At 46.1% G+C, this 13,671-nt stretch overlaps 1 protein-coding gene across 1 annotated transcript in view; it reads right to left on the minus strand.

Moving 5' to 3' along the window:
- Positions 1 to 13,244: 13,244 nt before the first annotated feature.
- AGBL4 (AGBL carboxypeptidase 4) overlaps positions 13,245 to 13,671 on the minus strand; it is a 771,449-nt gene continuing 771,022 nt past the window's right edge. Inside the window, exon 13 of the mRNA XM_081143911.1 lies at positions 13,245 to 13,427. Coding sequence (XP_081000037.1) covers positions 13,319 to 13,427 — 109 coding nt within the window. The 3' untranslated portion in view covers positions 13,245 to 13,318. The remainder of the gene's footprint in view (positions 13,428 to 13,671) is intronic.

The raw sequence follows: 13,671 nt of genomic DNA on the forward strand, positions 1-13,671 counted from the left end.
TTATTTTACCCACAACTACCCAGTTGTAAGCACCTGGGCCACTGAGTCCTTGTGGTAAACTAATAGCCTTGCAAAGATGTGTATGTCCTAATCCCCCAGACCTGTAGATACTACTTTCTTTGGCAGAAAGGACTTTGTGGATCGTGATCTTGAGATGGAGAGGGTATCCTGCTTTATCCAGGTTGTCCTTAGTAATCACACGGGACCAGGAGGAGTCAGAATCAGAAAGAGGGTGGTGTGGTCAGGGAAGCAGAGGGAAGGAGGTGATGTGATACAGGCCCTGAGCTGAGAAATGAGGGCAGACTTTAGAAACTGGACAAGGCGGGGAATGGACTGTCCCCCAGAGACTCCGGAGGAACCAGCCCTGTCAACACAGGAACCAGCTCTGTAAGACTCATTTCAGACTTCCGGCCTCCAGAAGTGTAAGAGAAGAAATTTGTGTTGTTTTAAGCCACTAAGTTTGTGGTAATTTGTTACAGCAGCCATAAGCTGCAGGTGGTTTAGAAGTTAAACAGGCTGACTGCAGATTGCTTAAACTAGTCCAGAATTAATTTTGCAACAGAAACGATGAATTTAAAAATCATGACATAAGTAGTGACCTCAGAGGACTTTTTAAGTCCTGCTGTCGGAAACGAATGCCACCTCCGCAGCGCCGGCTGGGATGGTTTCTTCGTGCATTATGATAAACAGCCCCTTCAGTCCTTCCTAGGCCACCTGCCTGTCTCAACAAAGTCAAATCCTAATAACAGTCCCTGAAAATAAATCAGGCCTATTAATCCTATTAATTGAGGGTTGAGCAAAAAAACATAAGGCCACTTTGGCACCCAGTGACTGTCCTTCCTCCCGTGCACCCCTGGATGTTCCCATCTGGGTGTTCTTCCTCCAGTGGAAATGGCCACCAAGGCCATCAGGTGTCCTCATCTCCCCTTGTTCTTACAGGAAAGAAGAGCAGAAAGCAGTTGGGTCTCTTCCCATTCTCAAAACAGATATGCAGCCGGTCCCTGACACTGAAGATCCCCTTTTATGTTGCTTGTCTCTGCTTCCATTCATTAAAACAAGATGGGCCTCTCATCTCTCCAAGAGTTCTGGGATTTTTTTTTTTTTTTTTAATAAATAAAGTAAGAAGCTTTTCTGTGATGAGTTTAACCAACTCTCAGATAAATAATGGTTGACTATACCTAAAATTAAATACCTGGTCCCACCCAGATCAGTTAAATCAGTATCTTTGGGACAGAGGCCTAGGCATTTACTTTTTTTACGTTGCTTTAGGTATTTACAGTCAGGACTGAGAACCACTGGTCTAAGCCATGAACATTCTATACCTGGCCAAATTTTAAGCACCAGTATTATGAGCTGAATTATGTCCCCTAAGATTCTTAGATTAAAGTCTTGACCCCCACTATCTCAAAATGTGACTATTTGGAGATAGGGTCTTTAAAGAGATTAAATTAAGGTTAAATGAGGTTATTGGGGTGGGCCTAAATCCAATGGTGTCCTTATAAGAAGAGGAGATTAGGACACAGAGTCACATGCAAAGACATTAAGAGGAAATGGCCATCTACAAGCTAGGGAGAGAGGCCTCAGAAGAAATTAACCTTGCCAACCCCTTGATCCTGAACTTCAAGCCTCCAGAACTGTATGAAAATAAATTTCTGTTGTTTAAGCCACAAACTGTGCTCATTTGTTACGGTAGCCCTAACAGCCTAACAGAACTAGTGGGGGGGAAAAATCTCAAATCCATTTTTCATTTTCATCTTAGGAACACTCATTTTCTGAACTCTGAACATTAGCATGGCTGTGCCTCTCTTTTTTCAATCATAATAGCTTTCACCATAGGAAAATACCAAATACTCAGGTAAATTGCTTTTACTTGCAAATGACAGAAAACTCCATTATCACTGGCTTAAGAAATAAAGACATTTAATCATCTCTCATAACAAGAAGTCGGGAGGTGGTCAGGAGAGGGATGCTGCTGGAGCTCACCTGGTTGGAAAGCCCAGGTCTTTCAATCTTTCTGTTTCACTGTGTTTAGCGTGTTGTTGTTTTAAAGCTTTTTCGTCTTCATGCTGGTTGTCTTCAGGCTGGTTGTCCAAATTCACACCAGGAAAAGGGACATAGGGAAGCACCAACAAACGAGAAAGTCATGCCTGTTCCTTTTCATAGGGAAATTAAAGCTTTTTGAGAAGCATCCCAACAGACCTCCTTTGCTAGGTCACAGGGCCTCCTGCAGCTGAAGCGGAGGCTGGAAGTGGAATATCTCACACATGAGAGAAGGGTGTTCATGACTGAGAACCTGTGGTCCTCAATCCCCTTGAAGGAATTTAAAAAATATAGGTACCTGGGCTTCATTCCCAAAGCTGCGGATCATATATATGTAAACTGTACAGGTGATTCCATTGTGTAACCAGGTGAAAACCACTGGTGTAGGCCCATTATGGTTCATCCATGGTACCACCTGGAAAAAAACAGGACTTGGCAGGCAGGGGAGGAAAAATGGTAGGGAGGAGATTAACATTGTGTTGCAGACACAGAAATTATTCGTTGATAAAAGAGCTGGACTTGGGCATATTTGGATAGAAGATTCAAAGGATCGATCAATCTCTTCCTCTGTTCTCTCCCTTTCTCTTCCACCTCCCTTCCCTTTTACCTCTCTTCCCTTCTATTTTCTTTTCTCTCCATCTCTCCTCCTCTCACTCCATTTTTTTATCTCTTTATCTCCCTCTCCCTATCTCTAGCACATCTTTATAACCAGGGTTAGATAACTGTAAGCAGAAGTTTAGGAAGTATTCCGCACAAAACCAAAAGAGATCACCCAGTCATTGGCTGACTGCTTCCAGTGACAGGAATTAGAGGCCTGCTCTGAAAAGCTTCCCTGTGCACGTTGCAGGGAAATGTGGAAGGCGAACGCAGTCCTGGGGAAGGAGCAGTGAGAGTCAGGAGCTAGCGAAGCCTTTGAACGCACAATAAACCTGTTGGTCTGTCACACAGCGGACGCTCAGAGAATGAAGAGAGGTGAAAGGGAGGGAAAGAGGGAAGGGAGGAGCAGGAGCAATAGCGCTGATGCCTGACAAGGAGACGCGGGGTGCCGCTGCTTGGTGGCGGTGTATGGTCAGTACCCCAGCGGGACCTGAGCCGGGGAAACTAGCGCCGCTTGTCCACTGGGGCTCCTGGCCTCCTGGGCAAGCTGCCCGTGTTCCCTCCTCTCACCCCAGCTGTCCCCGCCACACAAAGGCTACATTCTCGTCGCTGCGGCAGGACGTTTGCCGGTCACCAACCCTGCCTGTGCGCCTCTTTGATTTGAGGCATTTAAAGGCCATGAAGGGCTGCATTCAGAGGCAGGCTTTTAAACCTGACATTACCCTAGTGTGAGTCCCAGCTGAAACATCTCGCTGGCAGGAACTGCTGAGCACAGCTGGGCGCATGGCAGCACTTGGCCTATAAAACATTTGATCCTCTGCCAATAACTGTAAAGAGGAAAAGAAGGCCCTGTCTAGTTGAAGTTACAGAGCAGCTTTGGAATGTGCTGACCAAAGCACAGTGTGCCCCTGGCTCCACCAGACCGTAATGGCCCAGCCCTGCTATGAACACAAGGGTAGTTAGCAGAGCCACAGGCCTCTGACCCAATCAGCTTCTCTGCTTTCCCTATCAGCGTCCTCGAAGGGGCAGTGAAAACTCCCCTTTCAGTCAGACTTCAGAGGGCCTGCTAACCTACTGAAAAGAGATATTTATAAAGCTTACCAAAGGTCAATGCCCTCTCTAATTTTCGTATCCATTCTTGATGAGTGTGGATCATGTTATCCAGGGCCAAGTTGGCAGACAGTTGAATGGTGGCATCCACTATCATGTACAAAACATGGTTCTTCCCTGCCAACCCACAAAGCTAGAAAAATTACCAGACAGGTAGGTTGTAGGCCTCCTACTGCAGGACAAATTCCTTGAACACCTGTCCATCCTGCTGAGGCATCCTATGAGATCCAATGGACTCAAGGACTCAAGTGCCAGGAATCTGGGCTCAACCCTCAGGTTCAAGTCCTCTCACTATTTCTCCCAGGGAGGGCTAGGAGGCCTTATGCAAACAGGACTCCTGGAAACTTTGCTCTCCCAGAGTTCCTGTCTTGGTTTGGGTTCCCCAGGATCCTCAGACAATTATTTGAGTACAAGTAGTTTATTGAGGTGGTGATCGTAGGAAACTAATCAGAGAAGGAAGGAGGCCAAGCAGGTCACCACTGTGGGCACCTGGAGCTTAATCCCACTGAGAGCCAGTGTAGAATATTCACCTGAGAATCATCCCTTCCACGGGGTGAGGAATTTGGCATCTTTATCCAGTCATTCCCATCAGCCACTGGGTGAGCACTAATTCCAGCCCTTCTTGGCCTGCCATGTAGGCAGAGTGGGCTCCCGCAGCTACAGGAAACACAGAATTACAGGTGCTGGCAGTTGGAAGTCTGGCCAGTGAGCACCAACATGGTGCATCTGAGATAATGGGTGGGACACTGACATGGGAGGCTGTCATTCCCCAGGTGGACAAGCAGGATCCTCTCACGATCCATAAAGAAGGCCACAACCAAGGAAAAGTAGCTTGTGTGATCTTCAGAGTCTGGTGATAGTCTGCATGGAAGCCCTGAGTGATGTATCCAGCAAGAAACAGCTGAGAATGTCCTACATCCCTGGGCCACTGGGCACTGACAAGAGTAAGGCAGGGAGCCAGGGTTGAGGGCAGGAGTCTTAGTTCAAAAAGGAACTGGGTTTGAAAGGAAGGGAAACCGAGGCATAAATCTGCATTGCTGTAGATGAATATTTCTCCATGAGAATGTTATCAGCTTGTAGGTGTTTCAGAAATATGTGGGATTTTTAAAAAATGGCTGACACAATAATCCTGGCACTTACTGGGAAATATTCAGAAATGCCAGGCATTCCTACATAACGAATTGTTCAGCATCCCCAAACCCTATCCCTTCACATATTCTTATAGGTGAAAAACTTATTTATAAATATCTGAATTTACAGCCTAACTTCATTTCACATATAATCTCAAAGCCTTTTTTGCATAATTTTAATACAGAGTAGTTTTTCCAGGAATAATGCAACTTCCTATTAAATCCAGAAAAAACTATATTTTGTTCAGAGCTCTAGAAGAGTTTAGAAAAACACATGTCTCTCAGCTAGTGGCAGTATCTGAATCACCAATTCAACATACCTGACTGAGTCAGTTGCAGCGGTTCTCACATTCAGGTAATTTTACGAAGAGATGAAAGCAAGGGCCACTTCATTATATCTTTTTATGTAGTTGTGCCTGTGCATGTACATATGGAAATACAGATTATCCTATTATATGTCACTTCCCTTTTATTTCTCCTTTATAGAATAATATATGTATTTTTAAAAGTTGTACACATACACAAGTTATATTTTCTGTGAATTTCATATGAAGAAGTGTTACAAAATATTTTTTATAGAAAAAGGAGCGTTGGGTCAGGTAGGGCTGAGACTCACTGCTCTACGCCCTGCATCGTGTGGACTAATTCTGAAGTTTGCCTTCAGATTTTGGTACCTGCTTTACAAAGGCTATCAACAAATCTGGTAACTTCCAGACCTGAGTGGTTAAGGTGTAAAGGGATCTGAAAACCATACCCTAAAAAAAGGTGGTTAAGAAGAATTGAAGGGCTAGAGGTATTTACCTTGGAAATGTGATTCGGGAGTGAGCAAAGGTGGAAGGAGGGAACAAAGCTTATCATTTAGTTGCTGGAGGGCTGACACAGAGCAAACTGGTTCAGAGTGGGAGAGAGGACAGAGCTAAGACCAGTGGTCAACTAACTGGAGTAAACACACCCGAAATATTAGGGTGCAAATACAGTCGCTTTTTTCCTAATGCTAATGAGATTCTCCCTTCCCTCACCCCTTAGGTGAGTTATTTCCTGGAAGCCCAGTGTCTCTCTCCTGAGTCCTCTCCTCTTTCCTCTAAGAATCAAATCCAAACCGGGGTCCCTCAGGCTTTCGGAGCCGGGTGATTAAGCTCAGGACACCCCATGCTGCCGTTGCACCTTGCCCCCACGCGCTGGCACTGTTGACAGCCCAGCAGGGAGCTGCCAGTATGACTGCCATGGTTCTTGGGGGAAGGATAACCCTAGCCTAAAGGAACCCCTTACTTGGGCCCTAAAGTTTTCAATTCATAGTACTTACTCTTTTAGCTTAAACAGCCAGCTGCCTGCGAAGGATAAGCTAGCCCTATTTGCACTGTGACCCTGGTGTCTGACTCTTCAGACCCAAACCCCAGTCCCTTACCCTCCTCTAGTATTCGCGTTGGGCGAATGGCAGCTTTTCCTCTTGAACTCTCAAAATACAGGGTCTCCTCCCCATTTCTCGGATCATTTGCCCTCCTTTCCAGTTCATTTCCATTCCTGCCTATTCTGGGTGGTCAGAGTCTCTTATTACACAATAATGGTTAGCTCATAATTATACCCCTGGCAAAACATCTTCTCTACCAGGCAACAACCACAGTTGATTCAAGGAGGGGGCCAGATTTTAACTTAAGAAAGAACTTAAAATCCAGAGCTCTACAGAGTCTGCCTCAAGAGGTAGTGAGCTCCTCATCTGCAGAAATACTAGAAGAGGCTATCTGAGCAACCCCCAGACCATAGCCCAACAGGCCTGCAGAACAGAGATACCTTCTGCCATCAGCCGTTGAGGCTCAGAGAGGACAAGGGTCCCCTGTATTAGCTGTCAACCCCCAGCACCCCCAAATGTGACTACTATCAGTTTTCCCCTTTTGTCAAAACTAATGAGTCATGATTCGAGTAATGTTTTTCTGTGGCTCCAAAACCATTTTGCTTAATGAGGTACTAAGTCTTTATAATTAGGCCCAGAAGGAAACGAGGACGTGGCCCTTAAGAGCAATAATTATTTCAGTTATTTATGGTAATAAAAAATTGAAAATAGGAATTCTTCCTCAGAATGTGACTATTTATTCTTTTACATATTGCCTAACAGGCAATTACCCTATTAAGGCGGCGTTTTGTCGCTAAAGACATTAATTGAAATGTAAATTAAATGTAAATCAGCTAATTAAAATGATATGTAATGAACTTGTCAGGCGGGCCTCTCAGATCAGATGCTTTTCACTAATAAACAAGCATTGCAGCCGCCCAACACGCAGCTGGGGCGAAGGGTGGCTGAGCTGTTCCCTCTCCAGACCCTCCAACAAAGAAGGGGGTGCTGCATTACCCAAGTCTTTGGAAACTAGGAGAACAGATCCCTAGGGCCCTCAGAAACAGGTCTCCCTCCCCTCACGATACCTCTCTGGGCCTCTTCGGTGGTTTCAGCAGATACAATGCCTTCAGGTGCAAAAGCTAGAAAATTGGACTTGCACTGCATCAGGTGAATGGGACGCCCAGAAGTAGGATGGATTTTAGGGGGGCTTCTCCATTCTTCTCTGGTTCTTGCAGCTGTGCACTCCTCCTGTGTTGGCTTCATCTTCAGGTTGCTATCTTCGTGGATACATATCACGTGCGGCAAAGCTGGCTGTTGCTTCTCTAGTCACTGATCAGAAATGCTGAGGCTTGTGCCGATTGAACCAGGGCAGCTTTGCAGATGGTGTTCACTGGCACAGCTGTATCAGTTGTTAAAAACAGAGAAAGACTTTCATACAATTGGTAAATAGCTACCCCCCCCCATAGTTGCTTCCCCCTTAAATGCCTCTCCTCTACCCCAGCCTCCCAGAACCCTGCAGACTAATCCAAGATTCAGCAAGGAAAGACCTGACGTAAGGGGGGGGGGGGCGCTTCAGAACCCTGCTCGGGTGCTAGGGCTGCCACCTATTCTGATTGGTTGCTGCTCTTGCTATGCTGGTTGTTAAATATTTTGAAAAATTTTCCCATATTAGATCACCAATCCCCATGATGAGGGAAACTGTGTTTGCTAATTAGCTATACCCCTGAATTTACACCATGGCAATGGGAAGAACTTTTCTTGATTACTCTAGACTCTTAAACTTGAGTGTGCATCAGAATCTCCTGGGGGGCTTGTTATGGTGCAGACTACTGAGCCCCCCTCCCAGAGTTTCTGATTCAGGACTGGGCCCTGGGATTACTTTTTTGTCCAGTACCCAGGTGATGCTGAGGCTGCAGGGCCAAGGACTGCACTTTGAGAGCCACTGCTCTAGATCTTTGCCATGCTTGGGAGAATTGAGAGCATATTACTTTAATCATTTTCTCTGTTGAGTAGTTCCAACGAGGAGCCTGGGTGAGAAAAGCTGCTCTGAGCTAGGGGTCAGCAAGCTACAGGCCGCTGACCAAATCTGCACTACCACACATTTTTGTAAATTGAGTTGGTTTAGAACACAGCCATGCCCATTTGTGTATGAACTGTCTATAGCTGCTTTCCTGCTCCCCTGGCAGGGGAGTGGAGGGGAAAGCAGCATCCTTAGGAAGGTTTTGCACTCACACAGGCTGGAGGTGATGGTTGCTGGGTTAAAGTGGCTCTAATGGAGATGGAGAGAGGTGGATGGATTTGGGGTGTATTTTGTAGGTCTATTAATGTGTTAGAAATGAAGGATCGCCCGCCCGGGCGTGGCTCAGTGGTTGAGGGTCGACCTAGGATCCAGGCGATCGGGGTTCGATTCCCAGTCAGGGCACATGCCTGGGTTATGGGCTTGATCAATGACTCTCTCATCATTGATGTTTCTATCTTTCTCTCCCTCTCCCTTCCTCTCTCTGAAATCAATAAAGATATATTAAAAAAAAAAAAAAAAGAAAAGAAATGAAGGATCAAAACAGAGGCATCAGAAATAGCAACAAAATGTTTGGCCTGAGCACCCAGATCATAGTACCCTTTGCGTGGATAAGTGGAGGATATTTGGGGCAGGGAGAAAAATGTGGAAATCAAAAGTTCTGTTTAAGTTTGAGACTCCTGGTAATCAAAACACTATATGAATCTGAATTTCTGGGATGGTGTTAGGCTAGAGACGAGGATCTGGAATTGTTGGCACAATTTGTGAGTTTTAAAGCTGCATTTTGAGGCTGGGGAACATTTAGACAGTTGGAGGTGGTGCCTTGGTGTCAAAGTGCTTGGGCTTTGAAGCCAGTCTGAAGTGAGTTTGAACCTTCTCTCTACCACTTACTAGTGATGTGGCTGCCTCTGGGCACGTCACCCTTTGTGTCTCCAACTCCTCTTCTACAAAATGGGGACCATGGTACCTTCCTTCACAGTTATTGGGATGATTAATAGCGTGTGTAAATCTCCTGGCATTAGTAATAGTAGATGGAGACATTAGCACCATCGTTCACCTGGTAAAAACTACCCGAATTACAGCCTTAGTGGCCAGGAGTAAACATGCTAATTTTACTAACCCACTTCTTTGTTTAACTCATGTTCCCTATTTTTTAAAAAAATCTAGGTAAATGCATATGCAGGCTTGTACTAGGGTTGGGTTGGGTATAGAAATCTTGGTGTAGGTTTTTGCCACAGAATGGTTCTCTGCTACTAATTCACATTTGCTCTCCAGTGGTTGGAGAAGCTGTAAAACATCTTCAGTGTTTTGAAGTCATGGCTTGAAGCCAATGGCTTGAAGTCAGCCCGCCCAGGGTTCAAACCTCCAGTTCATCTTGACCTTACCCTAAAGTATGAACTTCAGTGGGTGGGAGGCCTGCAGCATTACTGACTTCTCATCTGTGACATAACATTGGCATGAGCAGCCCACACCAGCTCCTTCAGGATCTGCATGTTTAATACATATGTCAACTGGCATCTTTGTCATTTTTACGTTAATGTGGTTCGTCAGGAGCTTAGCATTGAGGAGCCCTTGAGTTTGAAGCTTACGGAGCAGTTAAGCTCCCTCCTGGGAGATTCCAGACCTGGAGGCTGCCAGTGCATGGAGATGAGCAATTGTGTATTTGTTTCCCTCTTGCCAGGAAAATGGAACACTCCAGAGCTCATCAAGGACTTATACTGTATTTCAATGAGCTGTGTGTGCATTGCATACCATGTCATTAATCTAGAAAACTACTCATGTAATAAATTCAGGGAACGGGCCCATCTTCTATTAATTTCCTTTAATTAGTTATCTTCAGGAGAGCTCTGAATGTCTGCCTGATGTGGCTCCTGCTCACCTGAGGGGGATGGTCAGTACTGCTGAACCAACGATGGCTTGCTGGTCATCGAAGTGCTGACACGTCCATGCTGTCATCTTGCGACAGTGCTTTGAGTCAGGTGGGGCAGACAGTGTAATCCCCGCCAGGTCCCGGAGCTCAGTGACATGAAGTGGCTGGCCCAAGGTCACAGGAAGGCTTGTTTCTCTGCAAAGCCAGGTCATTAAAGGTAAGGTCTCTGGAGTTAGGCACGTCTGCATTCAGATTCCAGTTCTGACAGTTACATGCTATGTGACGGACCCGAGTGGCTCTGGCCATTGCCCATTCTTATCCCCTCGTCTTCATTAACAGGGAACGCTGCCTAACTTCTGCCTGCCAGCACCTGCATTTTCGTGGCCGCCAGAGCCTGCTTTGCCCCCTCCCCACAGCAGTCCAGAAGCAAAGGGAATTAAGGCTCCTTGGGAGCAGCCTCAACCAAGACTGATTGGGGTTGGTGAAAAATACTAGCCCCACATCCCTCATGTGGGATGATTCTGTGACAGGGGTACACTGGCTCCTCAGGCTTCCCCCCAGGATTAGCTCAAGTTATCCATGGTAGCAACTCGCTGGATGACAAGCATTTCGCTGGCTGCCCCACCTCCCCGGCTCATTTTCCCATTTCCCCACTGTTTTCTTGAGAGGAGAGCTCTTCTTAAATAAGCCCCTTGCACTTGGGTCCTTATCTCAGGGTTTGTTTTTTGGGGACCTAAACTAAGACAGTGACCTTTTGATAAATCACTTAACTCCTCTCTGATCTTCAGTTTCCTCATTTGTAAAAAGAGAATCTGCATAGTAATCACCTCACAGGTTTGTAGGAGAGTTTAAAGGACACATTGCATATGAAGGGTTTTGCACAGTTCTGTTCATACCAGCAACATGCATAATAGCAAACAATGGAAAATGACCAAAATGTCCAACAAGAGGGAAATGGGAAAGTAAATTAGGTTTTCTCTGTATGGTAGAATATTATATAGTCATTAAAATTAATGTTTTCGAGGAATATTCAATGGCATGGAAAATTACATATGAAAATTACACATTATACAATCCAGTTGGGAAGCCCTGTGGAGGAAAATATCTAAAACTGTAAATATAAATTACCTCAATTTCCTTAAAAATGTATTACAAATACATTAAAAGTTATTCATCTCTGAACAGTGTGAATTATTGTCTTTATACTTTTTTCTATTTTTAAAATGTCGAAATTTTCCAAACAGTACTATGTTCATAATGAGGACAAAGGAAATGTTACTTATAGAAACTGATCTTCACTTTAAGATTTCAACTATAATAAAAAATAAAGGTGCCTAAAAATGTATAAAATCTCCAACACTTTGTTTTCCTTTTTCCTGGTCAAATGCACTGATTATTAAAGGGAAATTCGGCTTTCCTGCAAGGTCAGAGTGGACAGTCAGTAAGGGTGTGGCTTTGCAAAGGCCAGAGGGTCTAAGTCTGAGGTCCTCAGAGACCAGGCTTCAGGCTACTCACCTCTTTCTTCACAATTTCAGGTCAGCTGCACCTCTGGCTCCCATCTTGCTTGAGTCCAAGCTGGAGTACCAGCACGAGACAGCTCTGTCAACAGGCCCAGCATCGACCTACGGCCCGTTTGGCCCAGCTCACTTGATCCAGCCCTAGATTCATTTCTTTGGAGGGTTCCATGACTTACCTGCCCCTGCCCCATGTTGATCACCCCTGTACATCAAAATCTATCTGCATCCAACCTCCCCCACCCTTCAGTTACCCCCTACATTTGTAGGTAGAAATCATTGTTACGAAGGAAAAATCCCATCTATCTATTCATATGCCCAGCTGCCCATCCATCCATCCATCCATCCATCCATCCATCCATCCATCCATCCATGCATCTATCCATCCATGCATCTATCCATCCATGCATCTATCCATGCATCTATCCATGCATCCATCCATCCATCCATCCATCCATCCATCCATCCATCCATCCATCCATCCATCCATCTTCTCACTCAACAAACAATCCCAGGGTATGCAATTCTACATGCACTCTTCTAGATTCTTGGGATGCAGAGTTGACTCACACTGTTCCTACCAAACTCCCCAGCGTGGGACAGTGGAGACAAAGCACTCATGAATCACCCGACTGTCCTGTGCCCACCTGTAGCAGACACTGGGCTGTCTGCCACTCATGTCCTCAGCTCACCTGATTTTAGCACAGCCGTAGTGGACAGTTCCATGCACTTGGCCAGCTTCCCTTGTCAGGTAGACCGGCCTTGCAGAGGAGCGACCAGGAAGCGAAGGGGAATTTACGCCCAAAAAGGCAACCCTCAGCTGTCTCCCTGTTCCTTAGGGAGACAACTCTGAGGAGTGTTTTTACATCATTATTAAGAAGGTCCTTAGAGAGACTGCGATCCCTTTCCTCTCAGAGGTAATTCCTTCCTTAACACACCCTTCCCTGGATTTTCTCTCTGCTCTGCCTCACTTTTGGCTGTCCCTTACTTCTGCTTCTAGGTATCGCCTGGCAAATAAGCTGCTTGCTCTCAGTTCCTTGTCTTTGTCTGCTTTTGGAAGAAGCCAAGCTAAGATCCATGGCTGGCATTATGAATGAATGATTGAATGAAGTCTGGTATTATAATGAGAGGAGAGAAGGACACTATTAAAGGTGGACAAATGATCATCTGCTGTTCCAGCGAGGGACCCCAGCCACCCAGCTTCCCAGGGTGCATGCCAGCGCGTTGGCTTGACCGACTGCCTTAGAAATACTGAGCTAAGAGTAATGCGCATGTGACTAATAATAAGAGTTACCCTCAAAGGGACACTTCATTTGCTAGGGATGTTATTCATACCATGCCATCTCCTCTGCACCACCCCCATCTTATAAGTGAGGAAACTGAGGTTGATGGAGGGGCTCAGGATCGCATGGCGTCAGAGCTGGATCTGTCAGAGAGCAGAGGCCACACTCCTGTGCCCGCCAGTCTGCACGTGTCTATCACAGCATCCGGTCAGGGACCTACTCCCCCAGCCGCATGGCAAGCAATCTGTAACGCACACCCAGGGTGGAAACCAGGGTGTGCCTTCTCTCGGGCCCAGGGCAGCATAGAGGCCTGTGCGGGGAACGGTAGTAAATAATGCAGAAGTCTCTTTGTTACGTTAACCAACACAAGATAAAACACTGCTTTATTTATTCTGCCTGGCAGCTGAGGGGTGCTCCATGGTGTCCGCTACACCGTGATGTTAATCAGGTCCACAGCACTGCACCTCTGATAGGCGAGGTTCGCCGTGTCACCCGCCGGTCTCATCTCTGCAGCGGCCTCTGGTTCACCGTCAGGTCTGAGGACAGAGAGAATCTTTGGGAAGCCGGCATCACCTCCAGGGTTGCTGAGCCGAGAATGAAAATTTACTAACTAGACATCTTGCCCTCAGCATTGGGGTCTAGCAACGGACATGGTTTTCCAGGTGGATATGAGACCATCCTTCAAGGTAGGCAACTGGGTGGGGCGGGGGCCTAGAACCCCAACGTGGCGCCACTGTAGGAGCCCTTAGTGATCACCTCGCCACATTTTATAGATGAACG

The sequence above is a fragment of the Miniopterus schreibersii genome, assembly GCF_964146895.1.
Source record: "Miniopterus schreibersii genome assembly, chromosome: 8".
NCBI lineage: Eukaryota > Metazoa > Chordata > Mammalia > Chiroptera > Miniopteridae > Miniopterus > Miniopterus schreibersii.